Here is a 27,338-nt window from a genome sequence, read left to right as displayed (position 1 = left end):
CCTGTATATCGGTGAGACCTGATGTAGATTAGGAGATCATTTCACTGAGCGCCTGCGTTCCATCTGCCAGAGGAAGTGGGATCTCCCAGTGGCAACCCATTTTAATTCTACTTCCCATTCCCATTCCGATATGACAATCCATGGCCTCCTCTACTGTTGCGATGAGGCCATACTCTGGTTGGAGGAACAAGACCTTATATTCCATCTGGGTAGCCTCCAACCGGATGGCATGAACATCGATTTCTCAAACTTCTGGTAACCCTCCCATCCCCCTTCACCATTCCCCATCCCCTTTTCCCTCTCTCACCTTATCTCTTTGCCTGCCCATTGCCTCCCTCTTGTGCTCTTCCCCTGTTTTTCTGCTGTTTACTTTTTTCCACTGCCTCCTGTTCTCTCCTATCAGACTCCCCCTTCTCTAGCCCTATCTCCTTCACCAATCAACTTCCCAGCTCTTTACATATTTCCTCCCCCTCCTGGTTTCACCTTTCACCTTTTGTTACTCTCTTCCCCCCCCCGCCACCGATTTTTAAATCTACTCCTCATCTTTTCTTCTCCAGTCCCACTAAAGGGTCTCGGCCCAAAACGTTGACTGTACTTTTTTTCGTAGATGCTGCCTGGCCTGCTCAGTCCTTTCAGCATTTTGTGTGTGTAGCGGGGATAGTTAGCATGGCTTTGTGCCTGGTAAGTTGTGCCTAACCAATCTTAAAAGAGTTTTTCAAGGAAGTTACCAGGAAAGTTGATGAAGGCAAGGCAGTGGATGTTGTCTGCATGGACTTTAGCAAGGCCTTTGACAAGGTCCCACATGGGAGGTTGGTCAGAAAGTTCAGTCACTTGGCATTCAAGATGAGGTATTAAATTGCATTAAATATTGGCTTTGTGGGAGAAGCCAGAGAGGGGCATTAGATGATTGCCTCTCTAACTGGAGGCTTGTGACTAGTGGAGTGCCACAGGTATCGGTGCTGGGCCCGTTGTTGTGTGTCATCTGTTTCAGTGATCTGGATGATAATGTCGTTAACTAGGTCAGCAAATTTCACTGGACAACAAATGTTTTCAAAAGTGTTGCTTCCACCAATTTGTTTTTTGATCAGGATAGACTGCTTGAATCTGAACACAAATGTAAATCCAGACTACTTGCATCACACAGGAATATGGAGAAACAGGAAATTAACAAATTGAATATAATGCATTTAATTGCATGACGGTGCTGAGGTTCAACTAAGCTCAAAATGTTTTGTTGATGATTTTTATTTGTATTCAGTGTCTGAAGCTTCTTGCTTAAGTATCCAACAACAATCAGCCAGCATTGAGGATGTCAGTTGCCCTGATACAACTGAGGTTGGGTGGGACTACAGTTAGAGGTCATGGGTTAAGGGTGAAACATAAAAAGTTTAAAGGGAATATGAGGGGAACCTTCTTCACTCAAAAGGTCACGGGAGTGTGAAATGAGCTGCCAGCAGAAGTGGTGCATGCAAGCTCAACTTTAACATTTAAGAGAAGCTTAGATAGGTACATGGATGGTAGGGGTATGGAGGGCTATGGCCCGGGTGCAGGTCAATGGGAGTAGAGTAATGGTTAGGCACAGGATAGATGGGCCGAAGGGCCTGTTACTATGCTGCAATTTTCTATTACTCTATAAAATTTGGCCTAGACTAGCATGGATGTGATGGGCCAAATAACCTTCTCCTTTCTGATAAGAAAATGTAAAATACATGAAATCTGAAAGAACGGAGAAGAGACTGAATTTACACAAGGTCCTGTCTCAGATACATTATATGAAGTTTTGGGCACTGCTTTATAAGGAAGCAATGGAGGAGGATATTGCCAGATATGAGGCCCCTAATTATACAGAGATTATAGAGATGAGAAGGTTAAGTCGGATCTGACAAAGAACCTTAAAATTAAGAATGGTTATAAAAAGGATAGGTAATGAAAGATTGCAGCTGCAGATTGATGAGAAGATAACCACTAGTTAATAAAGAGAAAGCTTTAAATCTTACCAGGGAATAGCTGGAACATAGAATTATCTGTCAGCATCAATTATTGAGGCAGCCAAGGGCTGGGAGGTTATCCTGTGTTGGATGTGTTAATATTGACTGCTATGGGTGATACAATGAACGGGCTAGAAAAGCTGCTTCCTCCCAGCTTGGGGTTAAATCCTGACCTCTGGTGTTGTCTGCATCGAGGTTGCACGTTCTTCCTGTGATCCACTGGGTTTCTTCGGGGTTTTCCAGATTTCTCCCATATTCCAAAGAGCTGCTGGCTGGTAAGATAGTTGTCTGCTGTAAATATTCTCTAGTAGGTCAGAGAGTCACAGACTTGCTTTAATAAAGTTTGCATGTTAAAGCTGGCCACAGTCTCCGAGAGATAGAGCACTGAAAAAGGCCTTTTGTCCATCAAATGCTTGCTGACTGTCAATCACCCATATACATCGATCCTACACGCATCCAATTTTGTCTTCCCCACTTTCCCATCAACTCTCCCTCCTCACCTACATACTGGAGGCAATTTACAGTGACTCATTAACAGATCTGTCTACATTTCTTTGGGATGTGGGAGCAAACCCTCACAGAACATGCAAACTGCACACAGGCAGCACAAGGGCCAATGGTCTTGGGAAAATGTGCAAGAATGTGATTCCTTCTTTGTATCCCGGAAGTGGTGGGAATGGTGGCCATGGGACTATGGGATGGAATGGATGGTTTCATCAGACAGGGAAACAAAATCTGGTGCCGTGTGAGAGAGACGTAGATCAAGAGGAGATCTCTGAGGGAAGCTGTTTTTGTTGACTGAATGTGGGGCGAAGCAAAATGGAGCTTCAGGAATCGGAAGTCAACAAGCAAAAGTATTGGGCTGTGTATTCATCATTTTTCTGACAAGTTCATATGTTTTGTTGTCTCATCATGTGATGTATAATCAATGCCTGTCCCAACATATCATATAAGTTAAGATACCTCAGTGCTTGCCATAACTGTAGGTCTCTCTAAGAAATTTCTCTAGCAGTGTGCAAAAGTTTGAGGTGCATATATAAACCCCATTTCCAGAAAAGTTGGGATATTTTCCAAAATGCAATAAAAACAAAAATCTGTGATATGTTAATTCACTTGAACCTTTATTTAACTGACAAAAGTACAAAGAGAAGATTTTCAATAGTTTTACTGACCAATTTAATTTTATTTTGTAAATATACACAAATTCAGAATTTGATGGCTGCAACACACTCAACAAAAGTTGGGACAGAGTTAAAATAAGATTGAAAAGTGCACAGAATATTCAAGTAACACCGGTTTGGAAGACTCCACATTAAGCAGGCTAATTGGTAGCAGGTGAGGTATCATGACTGGGTACAAAAGTATCGTCCATCAAAGGCTCAGTTTTTGCAAGCAAGGATGGGTATTGGCTCACCCCTTTGTGACAAAATTCATAAGAGAATTGTTAGTCAGTTCAAAAGGAACATTTCCCAGCGCAAGATTGCAGAGAATTTAGGTCTTTCAACATCTACAGTACATAATATTGTGAAAAGATTCAGAGAATTCAGAGACATCTGTTATGCCTGCAGCCCCCTCCTTTGTGAGAATTGCAAGAACACTCTTGGGTTGGGTCAGGGGACCCAGGAAATGAGGGAGAGACGTGCAAATTGCCTCGTTCCCCGGTGATGTAAGAGACATTGGCCATTGTCTCTTGGAGACACGTTTGTGGATTGCGATGCTATGCTACGTGACAGCCCTCGGGCAAAGTGGGCTGGGTGAAGGGGAGAGATTGCATCATCCCCCCAACCTGATTGACGTCTACAACCCTGCAAGTCAGGATAAAAGAGGGGCTGTAGGAACAGCCCCCTCAGACGCACCAGAAGAAACGCTAGCGATCCCGTAATAGCGGGAAGCCATTGGAAGGAAGCCACGTGCGTTCAGTTCCCTTGCCTGGGAGCTGGTGGCGAGTACCACGGAAAACGACTTTGAACTAACAACGGGGAACCAACTCCCCCGACTCAACGGACTGGCCTCATAAAAGACACGGGCAAGTTTAAGACTGTCTCTCTCTAAAAATCCAAGGAGCTGCATCTTGAATGACAATTGACTTTTATTTTTCCATCGGACAATACAATATCCCCTAGACAAACGATAGAGCTATTTCTTATTGATTATTATGATTATACCCGCGCTTTTAGATTGAGTATTGACGACGTATATTATCTGAATGTTTGTATTAATCTTATTTTTGTGCCCCTTTATAAATAAAGACTTTTAAATATAGTACCATCAGACTTCAATGGACCTCTCTATCTTTGCTGGTAAGTGACCCAGTTACGGGGTTCGTAACACATCTCAGTGCGTAAAGGGCAAGGCCGAAAACCACTGCTGAATGCGTGTGATCTTCGAGCCCTCAGGCGGCACTGCCTAAGAAACCGTTATGCTACTGTGACAATTATAGCCACCTGGGCTCGGGAGTACTTTGGAAAACCATTGTCACTTAACACAGTCCGCCGCTGCATCCAGAAATGCAACTTTAAACTGTATTATGCAAGGAGGAAGCCATACATCAACTCTATGCAGAAACGCTGGCGAGTTCTCTGTGCCCGAGCTCATCTCAGATGGACCGAAAGACTGTGGAACCGTGTGCTGTGGTCAGATGAGTCCATATTTCAGCTAGTTTACGGAAAAAACGGGGTGTCGAGTTCTCCGTGCCAAATATGAAAATGTCCATCCTGATTGTTATCAGCGAAAGGTGCAAAAGCCAGCATCTGTAATGGTATGGGGGTGCATCAGTGCCCACGGCATGGGTGAGTTGCATGTATGTGAAGGTACCATTGACTCTGAGACATATTTTAGAGAGACATATGTTGCCATCAAGGCAACATCTTTTCCCAGGACGTCCATGCTTATTTCAGCAGGACAAAGCCAGACCACATTCTGCATGGGCTACAACAGCGTGGCTTTGTAGACACGGAGTGTGTGTGCTTGACTGGCCTGCTGCCAGTCCAGATCTATCTCCTATTGAAAATGTATGGCGCATCATGAAGAGGAGAATCAGACAATGGAGACCACGGACTGTTGAGCAGCTAAAGTCTTATATCAAGCAAGAATGGACAAAATTTCCAATTGCAAATTTACTACAATTAGTATCCTTAGTTCCAAAACGATTAAAAAGTGATATTAAAAGGAAAGGTGATGTAACACAATGGTAAACATGCCTCTGTCCCAACTTTTGTTGAGTGTGTTGCAGCCATCAAATTCTAAATTTGTGTATATTTACAAAATACAATTAAGTTGGTCAGTAAAACTATTGAAAATCTTTTCTTTGTGCTTTTGTCAGTTAAATAAAGGTTCATGTGAATTAACATATCACAGAATTTTGTTCTTATTGCATTTTGGAAGATATCCCAACTTTTCTGGAAATGGGGTTTGTATATAGCTAAGATACCTCAGGCTTTTTTGCAGTACTATATTTTTAATATGGATTGGAGAGCGAGTTTGTAAATCCGGTGGGATCAGAGTCTGTTGCATGGGTGGAGTGCCGCAGGAGGGGTGTGGAGTGAATGCAGACACACCCAGCCCTGAAACACCAGGTTAAGGTAATTTGATTCCAAACAATTGATTTATTGATCATTACACAATGCCTCTCTGGTGCTTCTCACTCCCTTCTCCCTTCCCCTTTCTCTGATCATGATTCCCCTCTCCCTGCCCCCTTCCCACTCTCAGTCCACAATAGAGACCCATACCAGAATCAGGTTTATCATTACTGACATATGTCATGAAATTAGCCTTTTTTGTCGCAGCAGTACAGTGCAATGCATAAAATTACTACAATACTGTACAAAGGTATTTTACAGTATACATATATATGTGTATAGAAATATACACCTACGACTTTTGCACAGACTCGCCGTATTGTCCAGTTTATTGCATGTGATACAAAAGGTAACCTTCAACAATGGGAGACCTAACACTTCAAAACTGGTGTACGTTACAAGGTGAAGGGAGCCATCTAACACATTTGGTTCTAAAGTTCCATCTTTAATGGCCTCTCAGCTTCAGTGACCCAGTTTGCTAAACCTGATACTGGTTGAATTCAGTGCAGTCATAGAGGAGGGGCAGTGAGCAATCTGATGTGATGTGTATGTGGCCGTTTACACAACAATATCATTAATAATAACGCCGGAGACAGGAGCTACGTTAACAGGGTTCTTTACTAATTGAAACCAAACTGAACACATATATACAGATTACTACGCGCCGAATAGCGCATGCTCAATAATGTGTTACTGCGACATAAAATAGTCCCATATTATACAGTAGGCTATATGGTACGCTATGCATTTGAATCAGTTTAGGAGTGAGCAGCACAGTGACACAGCCTCCTGACTCTGGTCACCCAGGTTCGATCTTGACCTTGGGGTCTGTTTCTTTGAAGATTGCACATTCTCCCTATGACTGTGTGGATTTCCTCTGGGTGCTCCAGTTTCCTTCCACATGTACTTTGGCCACTGTAAATTGTTCTCCCCTATGTACAGGGGAGTGTTCAAATGAGGGGGAATTGTGAAGAATAAGATGAGATTTGTGTAACACTGATGGTCTGCGCGGACTTGGTGTGGTAAAGGGCCTGTTTACTTGTGCTATGGTTCTATGACTCTGACTCTGTGGGAATCTTTAGCATGAACTGCTGTTATGCTGAACCTGGCTGACTGTTCCGATGTAAGAGCTACATTGTAGGCAGGAGATGCTTAACCAACAACCACTAGAATACCCCACTTGTAAATATATTAACAATTCCCCCCAAGACATTTCATGACTAATGACAAGTTCCAGTCTCTTAAGAAGATTTTGCATTGGTAGCAAATTGTAAAACAGATCTCCATAGTGTGAAGAGTGAGACAAATTAAATATCTAACATTCTAGCATATCTCGGTGCACCCTTCCATTCCACTAAGAGGAACCTGTCGGCATAGTAAGCTTTATTAATGGGTAACTTGACTCCACAGTGAACAATGGAGTACATTCAGTCTTCAACCTTCGAGCTCTAACTTTAAGGTCTAGTTTAATTAACAGCCTTTCAATTGGTGAACTACCGTAGTTTCACTTCCATGCCAGAGAGGAGATGTCTGAATTCTCAGAAACCAAAAATTTGCAACATCATAGTAACTTTGAACCATTGTCTAATGGGTAGTGAACTGCAACAGAAAGTGAACATTCTTTGACACAAAATGATGAAGTTGGTGTCGATGATTAACTTCAAAGGAAGAGTGACACAGCTGTGGTTAGATCTATGGAGATTCTAAGTCATCCAGGTCATTGTATATCAAGCAGTAGTAAATCCGGACAACTGGACTTGTTGTGTTCTCTAGAAGACACTTCGCCACTCATCTGAGAGGCTTCTTCAGTTCTGATCCCTAGCGTAGTTTTTCGGCTTACAAACTCTGTGAGATGCTTAAAGGCAATTAGAACTGCACAGATCTGTGCATCAGTGAGTCTAAACAATCACTTGACAAACGGATGGCCCAACATAGGAGGGCTGACACCTCAGGTCGAGACTCGGCTGTATATTTACACCTAAAGGACAAGGGACACTCCTTTGATGATAAGGACAGGTGGTTTGAAAGAGGGGTTAAAAAACCCATTTTTGTCAAACTGGAACTCCCACCCCTGAACAGAGGGAAAAGGTACGACCTCATCTATCAGCTACTTGCAGTGTAGTCCTCACATCTCTGCCCCGGCATCTCCACAGCAGTTCCATTCATGCAAAGATAAGACTAATGACCCTCTCATTATCTCTATTACTCTTACGACCCTCATGTGATTGCTTTACCTAGAAACAACTCACAGAGTTTATAAGCTGGAAAACTACCCACCATGGATCAGAACTGGAGAAGCCTCTTGGATAAGTGGCAAAATGTCTTATAGACAGCACAGCAAGTCCTGTTGCCTTAATTTACTACTGCTTAATATAAGCTGTGGTTAGGGGCACTTTGCTAGAATTAAGTTAAGACAAGATAACCTGGTATTTTAGTTTGTATGCAGATATTGCTGCATTGGACCTGTATTAGCAATGGGAACCAAAAATAGGAAAACATTGTTGCCTCCTTTCACTATCAGACATAGGGTATGAAAAACTTTAAATGATGCTAAGGGCACCACCCCGTCCACAACTCACTGTCCTGGTTGATTAGTAGCCTCATTTGTTGGCAGATGATTTAATATGACAAGGAGCAGGATTTAACCAGCAATATTTGTGTTATTCCTGATTTAGGGAGGGAAGATTTCAAAGAATGCCAGGTGCTGCTGAAAAGGGTCAACAGTTTGAACAGGAGCCTCTGACCACTGCTCAGTGGCACTGACTGAAGGGGTCCTAGTGGAATTTGGTTTTATCCTTTAGGTACAGGTCGACCTTCTATAATCCGGCACCATTGAAACCTGAGGAGTGCCGGATTAGTGAAAATACCGAATTACAGAAGGATCATATTAAGCAATGGCTAACCGCCTCATCATACCTTTACAATATCATGTAAATCAGTACAAGTTAGATAATAATGAAACAGAAATATTAAATGAGTAGCAAGTGAAATTTTAATAAAGTAATATACTGTACAGGCACAGATAAAATAAAGGGTACAGGTAAATGTACAGGAATTAACTTAAATACGTTACGTATCCGGTAACTGGATCACTTACCAGCAAAGATAGAGAGGTCCGCTGAAGTCTGATGGTACCATTTTCAAACGTTTTTATTTATAAAGGGGCACAAAAGTAAGGTTAATACAAACATTCAGATAACATAAGTCATCAATACTCAATCTAAAGCACAGGTATAGTAATAATAAGAAATAAGCTCTATCGTTGTCTAGGGGTAATGTATATATTGTCCGTTGTATATCTGAAAGTCTCTTGCGGTCACTGCAGTTCCACCAGCTGCCGTCTTTTGTGGTGTCGCGTTGGTGCACCTTGTTAGAGAGAGAGAGAGATAGAGATTAAATGAAACAGTTACCCAGCGGGTTTTTCCAACCTTTAGGAGTTTGATTCGTCGGAGTCTCGTTGGGGAATGGACGCTCACTTGTGGCCTCCCCTGTAGCTAAGCCGTTCTTTCGTGGTGAGGTCGCCAATCCCAGGCAAGGAAAAGACGCACACGAACCCCACCACCGGCTGTCGCTATTAAACGCTGTCGCAGGATTTCTAGCGTGTCTTCTGGTGCGTCTGGGGGGCCGTCTTTACAACCCCTCTTTTATCTGAACTCACGGGGTCTCAGCTGTCAATCAGGTTGGGATGATGCAATCTCTCTCCATCTCTCCACCCACGTTGCCCTGAGGGTATACACGTAGTACAGTTCCCAATTCACAAAGGTGTCTCCACGAGACAATGACCACAGTCGCCAGCTTTGCCTCGCCGTGAAACGAGGGACACCGCACGTATCTCTCTCTTCTCTTGGGTCATTGACCCCCCCTTCACTAGGGCTCTGGCGATTCTCACAAAGGAGGGGCCTGGGATCATAACAAATAGAACAGTTGAGCATTTCCGCTTCTAAAGTGAGACGATTAATATACCTTCAGGCAAAGTTACATGTCTGCAAGTGTGGGGTTGTCAGGATCATCAACATCTTCATCTTGCAAAATGAGTGAAGCATCAGGAACTGGTGCTGAAACTGGCACAACAGCTTCTTCAAAAACTGTTGATCTTGGTGGCAGCACATCTGGGTGAGCAGAAGCAGGAGTCGGAGATAGAAGGTCTTCTATACACCATAGTTCACGCAACCGGGGATTCGGCGCTGGGCTCTTCCCTCTTGCAGTTACTGAGGGAATCCTCGTTAGTTTCTTTTCCACCGCTTAGTAATATGCTTAAATTCAGCGGGTTGCCACGCCTGATCTGAGGTCGTAGGCAGAAGAGAACGGAGTGCCAGCCGAGCGACACTGGAGGGTAGTGCGCAACTGTTGGCAGGCAGGTGAGAAGGCGGACCGAACCAGCGTGCGCTAGCTCCCCCGCCGCTGGTGGGTGAGACAGGTGGGTGCTGGGTGGCTGTGCCTCATGCAAATGATAATATTAAATGCAGGAAAACAACCTGTCTGTGCTTACAAGGGTGCGCCAACATGTGAACAGGTCTAGCGCAACCAAAACAATGCACAGCAGATTGGTACGGTGGCCCGGGAAATTTGAAATTACAGTTGCTTGGAAAAATTGAAATCAGGGCTGGATTATCGAAGGAACCGGATCACTGGTAGTCAGATTAGTGAAGGTCGACTGTATTGTCCAATACCTTTTTCTGACTCATGCCTAAACAGCCTACATCTGCCTAATGCTTTCAGTTCTGTAAAATGTCCAAAGGGGCATTGATACAACTTCACAAGCTGTAATACGACAGGCGACCAAAATTTTGTTGGTGGCATGCTCTATTTTTAAAGTGATAGTTGAAATAGAGTGTTAATAATAGAATTTGAGAGCTCAAGGCAAAGGCAACTGAAGGGACAGTTACCACAGGTGCAGTGAGGAAAATAAGGAGTGCAGTTACAGTTGGAAGAGTTCACAGATCTTGGAAGACAGGGGAAGATAAAAGGGACAGCAATGGTGGAAGGACGGGAACTCCAGGAGAATGTTTGAGGTTGAGGCAAGGATTACTGCACCGAAGCAGGGTTTATACGTTGACTGAGCTCTAATATGCTGGACTGTGCCAATGTCCGTCCATGAGCATGTGCTGACAGGGATATTGTGCAAATATATGAAAATGTATTCCTAGCTGGGTCATCAGTGACCTACTTTCACACTTCCTGCTCACACCTTCCAGCAACCTCAACACCAGCAATAGAAAAATAACATCCTCAGTTGTTGGCAGCAATGAACTCATTCTGCTAAACTCCCAAGTGTTTCATATGGTGTCATAATGTACAGAAGTTCCTTGAGGTGCCGGTGTTTGTGGGTTTGTGGAGCTAAGGATGGTGAGTTGGGATTGTGAACCATACTGAACAAAATGTGTGAGAATGGTTGAATGTACAAGTGGCAAGGTAATAATGACCACAAAAGGTTCTACAGATGTTGGAAATCCAGAGCAACACACACAAAATGATAGAGGAACTCAACAGGTCAGGAAGCATCTATGGAAATGAATAAACAGGCAACTTTTCAGGCTGAATCCCTTGATCAGGATGGTAATAATGATGTTTACATTTAGAGAGCTGCTGATTTTAAAGATCGCCAATTTCCTTCTTGCAGGTTGCTGCCAACTTTACAAAAAGGATTCCGCACAGAACAGAGAACTGTGTGGTGTAGAAACAGGCCAGCCAGTCCACAATGTTGAGGCAGACTAATTAAACTCGCTTATAAAAGCCTACTAACATGGTCCTTTTGCCTACATGGATCTGTATTCCAGCATTCTCTGCATATTGTGTTTGCCTCCAGCACCATCCCTGGCAGTGCATTGCAGGCACCTATCACTCTGTTTTTAAAAAAAATCTTGCCCTACATATCTCCTTCGAACTTACCACTGCTCACCTTCTGTTGTTAGTCATTTTGACCATAAGAAAAAGATATCAGTTGTCTATCTATGCCCCTCATAATCTTATAAACTCCTTTCAAGTTTTCCCTCAGTCTAAGTTTAAAGTACATTTATTATCAAGGGATGTATACTGCATACAACTATGAGATTCGGCTTCTTGCAGGCAGCCACAAAGCAAAGTAACAAAAAACACATAAAGACTCAAACATATAATGTACAATGAAAGAACAAAGCACGCAGTCATTAAAAACGTAAACAAATAGCATAGTGGCGATTACTTGCAGAGTCCACAGCGGTGGAGCGTGTTACGTGCTAAGGCAAATGAAGCCGTCCTGGAGCCCGATGGTCACAGGACAGAACCTGGCAGTGTGGGACCAAAGGCTCATGAACTTCCCACCAGGACTGGGAAGAGAGGGAGACCGGTCAGACACAGGCAGATGGTGCTGAACACCTGAACCTTCTTTTTTGTTCTCATCCTCGAAAATTTTAATCGTGTTTGATGCTTTAAGTGGCACAAAGTAATCAAGCTGACTATGGGTCCGTCTTCCGCAGTCAGGTCTTGATGGGATGTCCATCCTCAGTGATGGCCCACCCAGCCGTATACCTGCACTCTCGAGAGTCTAGCTCGCCAAATCTCCCAGAAGATCACAAAAGTGCCAGATCGTTTAGTTGGTCCAAAGGAACGCTCTTAAAAGGGAAATTACAGTCTGCAGACCTGTTGAAGAAATATGTTGGTTGATAAAAGCTCTTGCTTCATTCAAGCATCTGTGATGTCTGGACACTTGTCCAAATTGCAGTAGCCTTTTAGCACCCACATGCATCGGTTGTTGGAGAGTAAACATCGGGCAGGTTGCGGGGAGAGAGCTGTCCTGCTTCTCGGTCCGCAGTCATTTTGGAATATTTTACTTAAAGCAGTAGCGTCTCAGTTTAACCTGACATCCAGACTGCAGTTGCAGCAGTAAAATGCAGTCTCTGGAACTGCATTGCTGTCTAAATTTCGCAAGTACACCATTCTGCTCCAGTGCAGTACTGAGTGGATGCTACATTGTCAGTGGTGATATCTTTTACATGGAATCATAGATCGGGCACCACATGCTCTCCCAATTGGATGCAAACCTCTATGGCACCATTTGAAGGCCAGCTGGCATTAGTTGTATCCCTGGTGGGTTGGCCAATACTCGTCACTCAGTGAACATTTTTAGAAAGTAATTTTCTGGGCATTATCACATTGCTGTATGCGGAAACTTGCAATGCACAAAATGGCTGCTGCGTTTACAACATGACACATCAGTGACAATACTTCAGAAATACTTAATTGGCTGCAAACCACTTTGGGACAGTGTGTAAAAAATAGAACCATAAACATGAAAGTCGTTTTTACAAGGACATTTGACTGTTGGGAATGGGATGTAAATGCACAATTTAATTTAGGAAAACATGTGGTATTCATTCAGTCTCAACAGATCTTTTAGTTTGCCTCTGCAGCAATTAGTGCAGTATAAAGATTTTTTTAAATCATTACAGATGGTTACAGACAAACTGCACCAAACAAAGAGCTATCAAAGGTGCTTAAATAATGCTAATGATTAACACGTGTCACCAGGCCAGTGATGGTCTAGATTTCTCAAGTATGACCATTAGAGTAGAGGTTGCAGTTAAATAAAACTCAATGTTGCCTGGACTCTTAAAATAGCAATACCTGTTGTTATTTACCAGTAATTCCAGTTTCCCCCTGGACATGCAGAAGTACTGGCTTCATAGAACCATAGAACATTACAGCACAGAAACAGGCCTTTTGGCCCTTCTTGGCTCTGCCGAACCATTTTCTGCCTAGTCCCACTGACCTGCACCCTGGCCATATCCCTCCAAACCCCTCTCATCCATGTACCTGTCCAAGTTTTTCTTAAATGTCAAAAGTGAGCCCGCATTTACCACTTCATCTGGCAGCTCATTCCACACTCCCACCACTCTCTGCGTGAAGAAGCCCCCCCCCCAATGTTCCCTTTAAACTTTTCCCCCTTCACCCTTAACCCATGACCTCTGGTTTTTTTCTCCCCTAGCCTCAGTGGAAAAAGCCTGCTTGCATTCACGCTACCTATACCCATCATAATTTTATACATCTCTATCAAATCACCCCTCATTCTCCTACGCTCCAGGGAATGAAGTCCTAACCTATTCAACCTTTCTCTGTAACTCTGTTTCTCAAGTCCCAGCAACATCCTTGTAAACCTTCTCTGCACTCTTTCAACCTTATTAATATCCTTCCTGTAATTAGGTGACCAAAACTGCACACAATACTCTAAATTCGGTCTCACCAATGTCTTATACAACCTCCCCATTACAATCCAACTCATACTCAATACTTTGATTTATAAAGGCCAATGTACCAAAAGCTCTCTTTACGACCCTATCCACCTGTGATGCCACTTTTAGGGAATTATGTATCTGTACTCCCAGATCCCTCTGTTCTACTGCACTCCTCAGTGTCCTACCATTTACCTTGTATGTTCTACCTTGGTTTGACCTTCTGAAATGCAGTACCTCACACTTGTCCTCAGTAAACTCCATCTGCCATTTTTCAGCCCATTTCTCCAACTGGTCCAAATCCCTCTGCAAGCTTTGAAAACCTTCCTCACTGTCCACTACACCTCCAATCTTTGTATCATCAGCAAATTTGCTGATTCAATTTGCCACATTATCGTCCAGATCATTGATATAGATGACAAATAACAATGGACCCAGCACTGATCCCTGTGGCACACCACTAGTCACAGGCCTCCACTCAGAGTAGCAATCCTCCACGACCACTCTCTGGCTTCTTCCTTTGAGCCGATGTTTAATCCAATTTACTACCTCTCCATGTATACCTAGCGACTGAATCTTCCTAACTAACCTCCCATGCGGGACCTTTGTCAAAGGCCTTACTGAAGTCCATGTATACAACATCCACTGCCTTCCCTTCATCCACTTTCCTGGTAACTTCCTCGAAAAACTCTAATAGATTGGTTAAGCATGACCTACCACGCACAAAGCCATGCTGACTTTTTCTAATAAGTCCTTGTCTATCCAAATACTCAAGACAGCAAGCACCTCCTTCTCTTTAATCTGTATAAGTTCCATGACCTCCCTACTTGTTTGCCTGGTTTCCATGGACCCCATTCCAGTTTCCTTAGTAAATACAGATGCAAAAAACCCATTTAATATTTCTGCCATTTCTTTTGGCTCCATACATAGCCGACCACTCTGATCTTCAAGAGGACCAATTTTATCCCTTACCATCCTTTTGCTCTTAAAATACCTGTAGAAGCTCTTAGGATTATCCTTAACCCTTACTGCCAAAGCAACCTCATGTCTTCTTTTAGCTTTCCTGATTTCTTTCTTAAGTATTTTCTTACTCTTTTTATACTCCTCAAGCATCTTATTTCCTCCCTGTTGCCTATACATGTTATACATCTCTCTCTTCTTCTTTATCAGAGTTCCAATATCCCTCGAGAACCAAGGTTCCTTATTCTTATTCGTTTTGCCTTTAACCCTGACAGGAACATACAAACTCTGCACTCTCAAAATTTCTCCTTTGAAGGTCTCCCGCTTACCAATCACATCCTTGCCAGAGAACACTCTGTCCCAATCTATGTTTTTTTAGATCCTTTCTCATTTCTTCAAATTTGGCCTTTTTCCAGTTTATTACTTCAACCCGAGGACCAGATCTATCTTTATCCATGGTCAAGTTGAAACTAATGACGTTATGATCACTGGAACCAGTGTTCCCCTACACACACTTCCGTCACCTGTCCTAACTCATTTCCTAATAGGAGATCTAATATTGCATCCTCCCTAGTTGGTACATCTATATATTGATTTAGAAAACTTTCCTGAACACATTTCACAAACTCTAACCCATCTAGACCTTTAACAGTATGGGAGTATTCAATAAGAATACTGTCCATTTCTGAGAAACTCCAGAATCAGAGGAGACCAGATGCTATTCATTGTAAGAAGTGTTTGTATCGTTGCTTTTATGGTAGTTGAAGGGACTCAGTGATGTACTTGTCTATTCAACTTTAATCGAATAGGAAATGAAAGGGTCCTCTTTAAAGTTGCTCAATATTTGGCTTGCTATTATGCTTACTTCAGCTGACAGCAAGCTGGTTTGATATTTTCTTTGGAACAAAAATGCTTTGAGTGGAACTGATGTCAATTGCCCTCAAGAGCAGGGCTTCAATAGGGGCATTCAGAATCATGGAGGGTTTCAATGGGGCAATTAAGGAGAGGCTGCATCCACCAACAGGAGAATCAGCAACTGGGGACAAAGAATTGATTAATCAGCTGGAAGGCCCACAGTGGAGAGTGTTCAAGAACCTGCTATTCAAAGAGGTGATGGAGACAGGGTCAATAATTAGCTTCAATGAGAATTGTATCACTTATATACAGAGAGAAATATAACATAGCAGATTGGATAGCAGAAAGATCGTACAAAGTACAGGGCCGAGTAGCCTACCTCCTGACACCAAGTTAAGTACTAGAAAGTGAAAATTTGTCTGTCCAAACTTTATGCATCTCCATTAATTATTTCCTCTTTTTACCTCTTTTGCTTATGAATTAATCTCTGATAAGGTGACTAGGCAGCGCAATGAAACGAAAGAACTTGCATTTCTACAGCAATTTTCACCAACACACACTGTAGCAAAGCGTTTCAGTTCCTGGTGCAGCTAGGGAGATGAATGGACAGATAGAAGAACAGATGGGTCAACAGTAAATCAATGATAAATGACAAGCATGATGATGGCATTTGAACAAACGTGTCCAAATCTGTCACGTTGGGCAAACTTGCTTGAGTTATGTACGCTAAGCATTAATAAAGAGCTAGCTGTATGTGTGTTGTACTTAGATTTCTGAAAGGCATTTCACACGGTGCCATACTTTGGTTCACAAATTTAAAAACTCATGTTGTTGGCGTGAGTTGAAAATTGATTACCACTCAGAAAGCAAACAGCTGGAATAACTTGGTCTTCAGCTCTGACGGATGTCAGAGTACACCATGACTTAGCTCTTATTTATACAGAAGGAAATAAAATCTAAGGCATCCTTAGATTTCATTGAGTCTGCAATGACAGGAAGGGCGTGTTGCAATGAGGCCATTGTGATTGTGCAATGGGACACAGATAGAATGATGGAGTAAAAGTACAAGAAATCGAGAGTAACGTGGGGGAAGTGTGAGGTTCAGCACATTGATAAGAGGAATCAAAAGGCATATTACTGTCTAATTGGGGAGAGTGAGCAGATAAGTGAAGTTTAGAGAGATCTAGGTATTCTACTGCATGAATAACAAAACATTAGCAGGCAGGTGCAGTAAGATGATAGGAAGGTAAGTGGCACATCGGGCTTTATGGAAAAAGAGATGGAGTTTAGAAATAAGGAAGATTGCTGCCATTGTACAGTTGTTGAAGGGAGTCACACCTGGAGTGTCATGAACAGTTTTGGTCCCCTTATCAAGGAAAGGATGTAGTAGCATTGGAGGCAATCCAAAGGAGATATAGCAGGCTGATTCCTGTTGAGAATTGACCTATCAAGGTGGTCCATACAGGTTGGGTTTGTATTATTTGCTGTTTTGAAATATGACGAAGGATCTTATTGAAATATGGAAGATTCTCAGGGGTCTTGGCAGGGTTGATGTTGAGGTCTTTTCACTTGTGGGAGAGTCGCAAACGATGCAATGTAGTCACAAGTCTGGTCATTTTAAACCAAATTGTGTACAATTTTTTTGCAGACAGGAGATTGTCTGTGGACTTCTTACACGCGCCCCCCCCCCCCACTCCCCCAAGGGCTGTAGGGGGCACGTACAGGTAGTCAGGCATATTTTAAATGCATTTTTGAAAGAGCTGAGAAATTCAGGAATTGAGGACTGTGGGAATCAGCACTGAAAAGGAGCTAAGGCGTGGGGCTGGTCATCTGTGACCATGCTGAATGGAGGGGCATTCTTGAGAAGTCAAGTGGCTCCCAGCTGCTCTGATTTCCTTATATTCTTGTACAAAACCCTGAGGATCACAAGGACCCCATCTCTGTTCTCCATCACTGAGCCACCACACCAGTCCAAAAGCCACCCGGAGACCACCCAATGGCTAGCTTGACATATTTAGCACACTATCTGTCTTGGTTAAGCAGGCCCTAATATCTTTAAGCAACTTTCCTGCTACCCGCAGCACTCTGAAAGTATCTTAGGGGTCTAATGATGAATGGGTTTCCACGTTTATGATTTAGATTACAGACTTCATGAATGGGCAATAATGAGGTCTTCATCCCTGCCAGAGATGGTGGAGATGCAGCAGAAGGCAGTGTTGGGTCTTTGGGTGTTAAGCCAGGAGTATAACTTGAATGTGATCGATAGAAGTTGTCCCTGAAGTAATTTGAATGATGGGAACAGTGTGAGAGGGACTGAACAACCTCTTGCTTCCATGCCTCAAAGCACTCAAAATCATGTTTATTATCTCTGTCTTATTTGTTGTTTTGTGGCAGAAGTACTGTATAAAGACATAAAATTATTATAAGTTACAAAATAATTAGTTAACTAGTGCAAAGAAAAGACTAATGAGGTAGTGTTGAAAGACTGTTCTGAAATCTGATGGCAGAGAGGAAGAAGCTGTTACTGAACCATTGAGAATGGGTCTTCAGGCCCATGTACCTCTTCCCTGATGGATGTAGCTGATGTTTCTAACAGACAAAATTAAATTATGGTTCCCAAAGTTCCATATTTTACTATTGAAGAAGCTGTCTAGTTGATTGAAGAACTGACACTTCTCAAACTGTATTAGGCTTCATTTTTATATATACTTATTTGTTTAAGGTGTGTCAGCTTCACAGGCTGAACCAATATTTAATTGCCCATCCTTAGTTGCCCATCAAAAGATAGTGGTGAGTTGCCTTCTTGGACTGCTGCTGTCCTTGAGGCGTTGGAATACCTCCATTGAGTTCCAAGCTGATGGGGTATTTTGAAAAGTGCTTTAATTTACAAAAGTCGGCCTCTTTATGCTGTTCTGATGTGCATGGGAGTTGGGGCTGGACACTGGACAACCCAGTGGAGAACTTCTTCAGAACACCACGAGAAATGGCCTCATCCCCGCTTCCCAACTCTAGGAAGCTGTGGTTGAAAACGTGGAAGATGTTGGACAAACAATGCCTCCTTTACAGGATTTGTGATTCAAATTGATATGGAACCTAAAATGGGAAGTGGAAGCCTCCCTAAAATTGTTAATTCCACTGCAGTTGGTGTCTGTTAGAGTGCTGACTTGAGAAAATGGTTAAAGCTGAAACAAATAGAACTTGGTTAGTATGGTAACTAAACTCTGACATAAGCACAAACATAAACACAAATACTTGTCTGGAAATCTAGCTAGCAGTGTTAGAAGCTTACAAAGTAGAAAGCTAATTGAAATGGCTGAAATTGGATATCATTTCTATGTACAGTATCTGCATTGCCAAACTGTATCTGAAGTGTTAGGTAGGCCCAGTGCTCAATCTGAAGATGATTCATTTCTCCCTTCCCCTGCAGAGCTGATGAGAGTTAAATATGGCACACCACTACATTCTTCCCATAATATGTAGAATCTGGCAGGGCAGACAGAGCAGAGGTCTGGCACTGAGTAATGTGACAACTAATCCATCATTGATGAGATTATAGGGAGAGAGTTTTGCATTAAATCTAATGGGACTTCATAGACCTGGATGTTCCTCACCACCCAGGATGTGCCCCCTTCTCACTGCTACCATCGGGGAAGAGGTAAAGATAACACACTCAGCATTATATGAACAGTTTCCCCCCTGTGCCAAGAGATTTCCGAATGGTCTATGAAACCATGTACAGTATTTTTGTACCATTTATGCATCTATCTATCTATTTATCTATTTATTTATGTGACTTCCATCTTGCACTATATTGCTGCAATAAAACAGCAAGCAATTTATGCAAGCAAATTTCATGACATATGTCAGAGATAATAAAACTGATTCTGGTGGGCAGTTCAGGAAGGAGCTTTGCTTCCTATTGTACCCAAGATGCAAGGCAACATCCTACTCAAATGTTCCATCTTCTTCTTTGGCTGGCCATCAATTTCGATGTTGACTGTGCTGAGAGTTTAGACTCTGCAGCCACGTTTATGGGCCACAAGACCAGCACTGGATCGGCACTGTCTCCCACATCGGTCACATTTGTGATTTGACTGGTCTAGCACCGAATGTCTGCGTTCATGACCTGCTTCATATTTCTTCTGCCTTTTCTCCTCGATAGCTGGGATTGACTTCTTGACAATGCAGCACCAACTTCTTCTGTCCAAAGCATCTTTTTCCCAGGTGTTGACATTCATGCCAGTGCTCGAGCATATCTTTGCAGCGCAGCTTCTGACCACCATGCTTCAGAGCCTCAGGAGTCTGTAAGGAACAAGGAAGGGTTACAGACTCCCTGAGGAGATGGTGCTTCACAATCACCGTATTCTAGTTTTCTTCCTCCTATTAATCTTAGGAAAGGCTGTCCTATTACACTTGACTGTCACTAAGGTGTTTGTTTATGCAAGTGCTGGTCTGCCTCAGTGCTGCCACTGTTTGAAGCCCAGGAGATCTTCCTCTGAGATTGTGCTCTTAGACTTCTCTTGGTGTAAGTATTGTATGATTCTCAATGCACATTACTGTGTAAGCAGTAGGAAAACTGCCTCCCTGTTTAACAGCTTACGTAACTTCTGCAGTGCTGGATATGTCAAGTAGCCCCTTGTAACCTCTAAACTATGAACATCTGCCCAAATTTCAGCAGGCAGATGTTCTGCCAACGCCTGTAAGCATCTGATGGCTCATACAATATCTTCCATCTGGGGAGACCCAGCACAAAGGATGTGGACAGAAGAACATTCTTCCACGGGACAACTCATGGAGTCCGACTGGGCAGGAGAACTTGTGCAGAACTGCCAGCTCCCTGCTGGGATATATAGGGGTAGAGCATAGCTCCAGTGCGTTGAGAGGATAATGAGATAATTATTATCATTCATTATCATGTTCCTTAGTTGGGGTCTCTCTGTACCCAATGTCATATTCTGCACAATAGTGACTAGATCAGTGATTCACAAATGTTTTTGAATTACTGCCCCCTTGGCTTCCAGACCACATCCCCAGTGATCTCTTTCCCTTTCCAGCCATTACATAACAACTGTAAATAATTTTGACTAATGATACATAGTGAAAGAAAAAAAGGAACTTCAAATTCAAAGCAGTGACAAATAATTGCAAAAGCTATTTAAATCTATTTAAAGCTATAAATAAAATTATTTCTTTAATTACAGTAAAAACAATTTTCATCAACAATTTTGACATTACATGAGTAGTTTAACTATTGACTACTTCATTGCCTTTTCTCTTTTCAATGAGATGGATGGGCTTGGTGCAGTGATTTCAGCTTCTCAACATCAGGCTGATTGTCACTCAGAAGGAGTCTCAGATCCCCACGATCAGTAATTTGCAGTCTGTTTCATTGCTTTGAAAGAAGTTGGGCGACTGCACTGAAATGGCGTTCCAATAAGTATGTTAGAAGGTCAATAAAGAGTATCTTAACCTTTTTCCACAGTGCAGGATAGTATTCAGAGATTTATTTCTGCGACAAAATGACCTTTGCCTTCAGCTCAAGGTCATTTTGTGGTGAGATCAGTTCTTCTTCCATCCTTCCTGTTAATTCCCCATTTCAAGTGTTCAGGAATGGATAAGACCATCTCAAGCAGTTTCTTTTTTGAGAGCTATTTGACTTGTGTGTGCAACAGCAATATTCAAACTGTTAATCATTCTCAATACAGAGCTCTTGAAATAGTCAAGAACTGAGAGCATGGGTCTTGATTTTAGTTACTGCTGTGATAATAGTATTTAATGATTTGTGCTGCCGATCACTTAGGTTTTCTGCAATAAGATGTTTTAGTGAATTACACAGTGAATGGTAAATATGTTAGTTACAGCTGGTATCAAGAAAGTAATAACCCCATGGTGGTGTCCTGTTATGTTGGTGAGTGGAATGTCCTCTTTATGAAAAATTGCTCAACAACCTGAAATATTGACCCCCCCCCCCCCCATATCTGTTTATGTGTAGCATCTACACCAGGACCTGCAGACCCAAAAACAGTAAGACTCCACCATTACTTTATTATTTCTTGTCAGTCACCTTATGTACTGTTGTGATGTACTAGTGTCTGATGTACTAGTGTCACTGTTAACTGGCAAACATATTTTGTAGCGCTTTCCGTTTCTGAAAGTTTTCTCGAAGTGACTGAAAATAAACCATGTTCTTGTTTGCTTTAGCAGAGTGTATTCTCGTTGAATGTTAAGGAGCCTGGATAGTCTCATTGCCTCATTTGAAAAAAAAATTCACAGAGCAGACCCATTGGCTTCTGACGAAGGGTCTCGGCCCGAAACGTCGACAGCGCTTCTCCCTATAGATGCTGCCTGGCCTGCTGTGTTCCACCAGCATTTTGTGTGTGTTGTTGTTTGAATTTCCAGCATCTGCAGATTTCCTCGTGTTTGCCCATTGGCTTCTGTTGGTTGCTTGGTGCTGGTATAATTCCATATTTCAGATCCTCCACACTATACTGTCTGCAGTTCTTTTTCATTTAGTCTGCTTCTGCCATTTCCATTATGAATAGGCAAGCATGGTCAATCGCTTATTGTTTAAGTCCAACCTCATGCACGGCAATCGATAAAGAGGAACCTTATGACCTCTCTACCTGAAGGTACGTTAAGTCGAGCAGTGATATCTTGGTTTGGCTATGGTCTAGAAAATTGTGGTCAAGACCATTCATATGGACATATTCTAAACTTTACCCCAATGATCGTCGTACCCCAATTCAGAGGAATTGCGTCACTGCGTGATTAGAGTATGGGAATCATATTAGCTATCGCTGTACTACAGTAATGAACAGCAATAATGCTCGGCCTGGTCTTGGAAATAACACAGTTTCTTCAGCCCATATTTCTCATGATATGCCAAATACAGAAGTGTCACACTGCTTTTCAACAGGTATAACATGCTTCGAGCAAAGCTTAAGAGAATGCTTAGCAAATTATCATGTAAACATATAATCAATTATGAGACACTGAGGATCAAATGCTTGTAAGAAGCAATTCATTTCTTAATCTAAGACTGTATTCTCTCTGCTGCTCCCCTTTCTACTGAGGGCTCCCCTCCACCCACTTAGAAACTTCCTCTGCCCCCATGGGGGCAATATCACCCACCCTTTTTGGGAACCACTGGACTAGAACTTCGCAGGTCTGGCAGGAATTTGGGAAATCCTGAGATTGTGGATGAAGACTCCAATAATGAAGCCCTCTCTGTGGTGATGCTGTTGGCACTGCGTGAAATGGGCTCTCTGAAAAGCTTGAAGCAATTGTTAAAAAATGCAGAGGTCCTGTGGTGGTTGGACGCAAAGTGTGCTCCAAGTGCTGGGGAAGTGGAGGAGGAACGCGGTGGGTGTTAATTGTTCAGGTGATTTGCAGACCACAGTGGAGTCAGGCTTAAATCTCTGATCACGTCTAAGCTGAGGGCACAGACTCCTTATAACGATTCTTACCCAGTATCCAACTGGCCTCACTGAACTTCTCCCAAACGTTCACTAGTTGCCCGTTCTTTTTGCTTTCTCAGCGATGGGTCCTGTACCAGCAGTCAATTTTCCAATAACCAATTGCCAAGTGTTTAAATAAAAATAGCAATGTCTGTTAACCAAGGTAATAAACACAAAGAAAAGCAATGAGCACCCTGGGGTTCATTTCTATGATGATCAAATGTGAAAAGGAAAAAAATTGTATGCAGTTCACATGGGCTTTGTTAATGGCATTTGAAAAATGATGTGTCATTTTGATGTCTCTGTGATAATAAAGTCATGCAAAACGATGCAAAAGTCTCTACAATAATTATATGAGAGCACAGACACTATGAATTGGGGGGGGGGGGGGTTAAGATTACGACTGCCGGTGGGGTAATGGACTGATGCTCAATACGAGATACACCGATGGGAATTAGGTTCACGTGTTCAGTGAGGGAGGTGCAGATGTTCCCTGAGAGAGGCATAGATCAGTACGTAGGGTGAGCAGAAGGTCAAGAGACTAAGCTTTCAAGAATGCATTCTTGAATTGATGGAAGTACTGGGGCAGGTTTTTTTTACAGGGAGAATCATGTACTCATTAATAAACCCGCTTCTCTGTTTTGTCTTTGCAGCACAGTTTGGTGCGATTGGGGAAGAAGAGAAAGCTAATGTGACCCATGCCTTCACTGGCAAACTGGCCTTGCACTGGCACGGAAGCTGGTTTTACAGGATCTCTGAGGGAACGCTTCAGTGCATAGGGACTTCCCGTGCAGGACTGTGTCAGCTTTCCAGACTCAAAGCCAGTAGCGATGAGAATGAGGAGCAAATATGCAATTATTCTGTTTTTTGTTGTTGCTCTTGTGATCATTGAGAAAGAAAACAACTTAATTTCCAGGTAAGCTACATCTCCAAACAGTTGAGTTACTTGATGAAAATAAACTTGTCTGGTCTGTCACTAACCATTTGATTTCGATGGTGCAGCTCTGGACAACTAACTCAATGTCTTTTACCCAATTATGGTATGCGTGTGCGCCTTAACTCCTGGTGGAGTCATCGGGGCGCCGTTTTGCACCGATCTTTTTGGTGATTGCTCATCGTACGGCTCGGGCATTTGAAACCTGGCGGAGCCCATCCCTCTCCAGGTTTTTGGAGCCGGCTGGATTCGAACTCAGGAGCCTTCGCTCCGAAGTCCGGTGCTGATGCTACTACGCCACCAGCCGGCCAACATTAATGGTGTTTAGGTGCAAATCATCCAATTACAGCCATGCTCAAGTTAAGCTTCTTGTTATGTGCACAGGTATGGTGAAAGACCTCTTGTAGCATCAAAGGCATGTAGGTACAGGCCAGACATGGAATATAATTTATACATAAAATGATACCATATATTGAACTCCTGGCCTTCTCATGTGGCTTAGCCTCTAAGCCTGGCGGAACTGTTTCTACTGACATCAGTGGCGTGGAGAGGGGAGACTTGCTGCTTGGGCAACTGCCGGTCTTCCATACAACCTTGCCCAGGCCTGCACCCTGGAGAGGACACAGACTTTCCAGGCGCAGACACTTGGTCTCGCAAGATTAACGGATGCCATCACATCACATCACATTGAATAAAATAGACTGTGTAAAAGCAAGGCCTTAGTGCAAAAAGAAAAGGACACAAAGACCACCATGGTAGTACTCAAGTGGCTGAATACTCTTCCCTGTTTCTGTATTAATTTACAAGTAGAGATTATGCTGATTGCAGCCTGCAGTGAATCTATGGTACGTCTGTCTCCCTTTCCAGCCATAAATAGCATCTCCAGTTTAAGCAAATGCAGATAAATAGCTTGCATTTCCTTTCACTTCAGCAGGGTGAGGGAGAATGAAACTCATCAAAATAAAAGATCCCAAGTTTATTGTCATCAAATTTATGACAAAGAACTTGAAAACTTTTGCTTTAATAATTGTAGTTCACACTAACCGTGCTAAAGTGAAAGACAATATCAATTGTTAATCTCGTACAAATCTATTGAAACCTCAACTGTTTCTTTCCTTTAATAGATGCTCATGATTTCAAATTTTATCTCATTTAAATTCTTTAAGGAAGCAAAGCTAGGGATCACTTACAAATGCAATCCCAGTTCATGCACGACTCCTTCTGTTAATAAGACTGGACCAACAACCCATGTTGCCTGTTTCTGGGGAGAGCAGGGAGCTGTGAGTGTTCAGTCACTCCTCTTAACCCCAGCCTTGCGCAGATCTGTAGTATCAGAGAGCAAACATGTTTGCCACAGCGCTGAAGACCTGGTTTCAGTACCGACCTTGAGTGCTGTCATTGTGGAGTTTCTTGTGACCACGTGCATTTCGTCAAGTGCTCTCCTTTCTTCCCTCATCCCAGCAAGGTGCAAGTTGGTAGATTAACTGGCCTCTGTAAATTGTCCCTAGCATGGGGTTGAGTGGTAGAATCTGGGGAACACTGGTGAGAGTGAGGAAAGGGATTACTGTCAACATGGGATGGATTCAGTGGGCTGAAATGCTGTGTATCTCCACAAATAGACTCTTATTTGTTGTTCCCTCAGCTGCTGGGCACCGTGACGAAAGAATCCCTGTTTTGCAGGATGTGGATTCCTGTCCACAGGATAAGAAAAATAAAGGGATGTTATTTGTCTTGTAATTATTTTATATTAACATTTAAAATTATTTATTAATGTTTACAAGTTTTGAATTAGTTTTTTAATTTAAAATAATGTACATCTATTGCAGTCTCTAAGTAGCAGATAATTCACTTCTGCATGAATCCCCATTTTAAGAGGAGACAGTGTTCTGCCACACAATTTGCATTCTATCAAAACCTTGCCAAAGCTTTTCAGGATGTGGTCTCAGTATAATGCTCCCCAAAGTTCCCTTTCTGCTGGTGCCTCCTGAGACCTGATGTGTCCCATGTGCAGTGTCAGATCAATTAGTCTTTCTAAAGAAGATCTGCATTTTCTGGAGTTTAAAGAAATGATGAATGACTGTATTTAAACATACAAGATGTAGAAGAAGGCAAAATGATTTCTTGAGATGCATCCACCAGGGGATGAGTTTCAAATGAAGGACTTAGCTAAAAGTTCAGGGGGTGAACATTCAGAGCTTGGCTGTGCAGAATGATGAATGTCTGGATTTATCTTCCCCAGAGGAGGCTAGATATTTGTGAGTATGTAAAGTGAAAGAAGTTAACTTTTTCATGACCATAGGGTGTTGGCACAAAAGATTTCATAAGACCTGGGGCAGTTCAGCCATGATCATATTGAATGGTGGGGTAAGTTTGAGGGGGTGAGTAGCCTACAGCTGTAGCTATATGTTCTGTTATTGTTAATTACATCCAGCTCAGTGCGAGTGGTATGGGCAGTGATTTCAGGAAGCAGGTTGGGTGCATGGCAGTTCCACTCCTTGTTCTTTCACTAAATCCTGCCTAGATTTCTATTTATAAATCCCAAACAGTTGATGTGTTCTATTTGTATATTTCCTTAATAAATAAACTGTTCGGCGGTTACCAACAAGCTCAGCATTTATTGTGCAAATAAACTGTGATAGACGGACAATTCCTTAAAATGTGGAAAGGGTTAACTAACCCTCATATTCCAGAGGTTGTGTTGAGAGAATAAGGATCTGGCCCCGAGATGTTGAAGGGAGGTGTTTAGTTGCAGGGTACCTTGAATCCGCTGGAGTTCCAAAGCACCTTCTGTAGTTGTCCAAGGTGACAGTATCTCGGCAGGCCAGGCAGCACGTATGGAAAAGAGTCCTCATGAAGGTTCTCGGCCTGAAACATCAACTGTACTCTTTTCCGTAGATGCTGTCTGGCCTGCTGAGTTCCTCCAGCATTATTTGTGTGTGTTGCTTGGATTTCCAGCATCAGCAGATTTTCTCTTGTTTGTAATATTCAATTGTGCTGTTTTTTTTTGCATTAGTGGTGGAAGGGTATAGTCTGTGAGGAAATGAAATATGTGCTACCATATACCAAACTTGTGATGTGTTCTGGTATCCACAGAGTACAGGCTGTTTCATTGCAGGTCCAAATGAAAGGTCTTGGCTCAAAATGCTTATGTTTGTTCTCCTCCATATATGCTGCTTGTCCCGCTGAGTTCCACTAGCATTTCGTGTGTTGCTTCAGTGCAGGTGCTGATTAGCTGTGAACCAGTATGGGAGCCATGGTAGAGATCGGCCTCTCACCCTGTGGATGTGACCTTTGCTTCCTGGTTTCATCTTTTCACACTGTGTTGGGATTTGATCTCATTTTGGTTAGTTGCTGCACCA

The 27,338-nt window shown here is 42.6% G+C and overlaps 1 protein-coding gene across 5 annotated transcripts in view; it reads left to right on the top strand.

Annotated features, from left to right (window-relative positions):
- Nucleotides 1-27,338, top strand: part of LOC140714204 (carbohydrate sulfotransferase 3) — a 99,192-nt gene that overhangs the window by 66,818 nt on the left and 5,036 nt on the right. For 3 of the 5 annotated variants that reach the window (XM_073025188.1, XM_073025189.1, XM_073025187.1), the window contains one exon: nucleotides 23,699-23,961. In XM_073025188.1, the coding sequence (XP_072881289.1) occupies nucleotides 23,876-23,961 (86 nt within the window). In that variant the 5' untranslated portion in view covers nucleotides 23,699-23,875. Of the gene's footprint in view, nucleotides 1-4,555; nucleotides 4,778-23,698; nucleotides 23,962-25,643; nucleotides 27,323-27,338 lie in introns of those variants that run through there. The other 2 variants (XM_073025190.1, XM_073025191.1) reach the window with 2 other exon arrangements.

The sequence above is a fragment of the Hemitrygon akajei genome, chromosome 21, assembly GCF_048418815.1.
Source record: "Hemitrygon akajei chromosome 21, sHemAka1.3, whole genome shotgun sequence".
NCBI lineage: Eukaryota > Metazoa > Chordata > Chondrichthyes > Myliobatiformes > Dasyatidae > Hemitrygon > Hemitrygon akajei.
The sequence above is the reverse complement of the archived record's forward strand: the minus strand, read 5'-3'. Positions and strand labels throughout refer to the sequence as shown.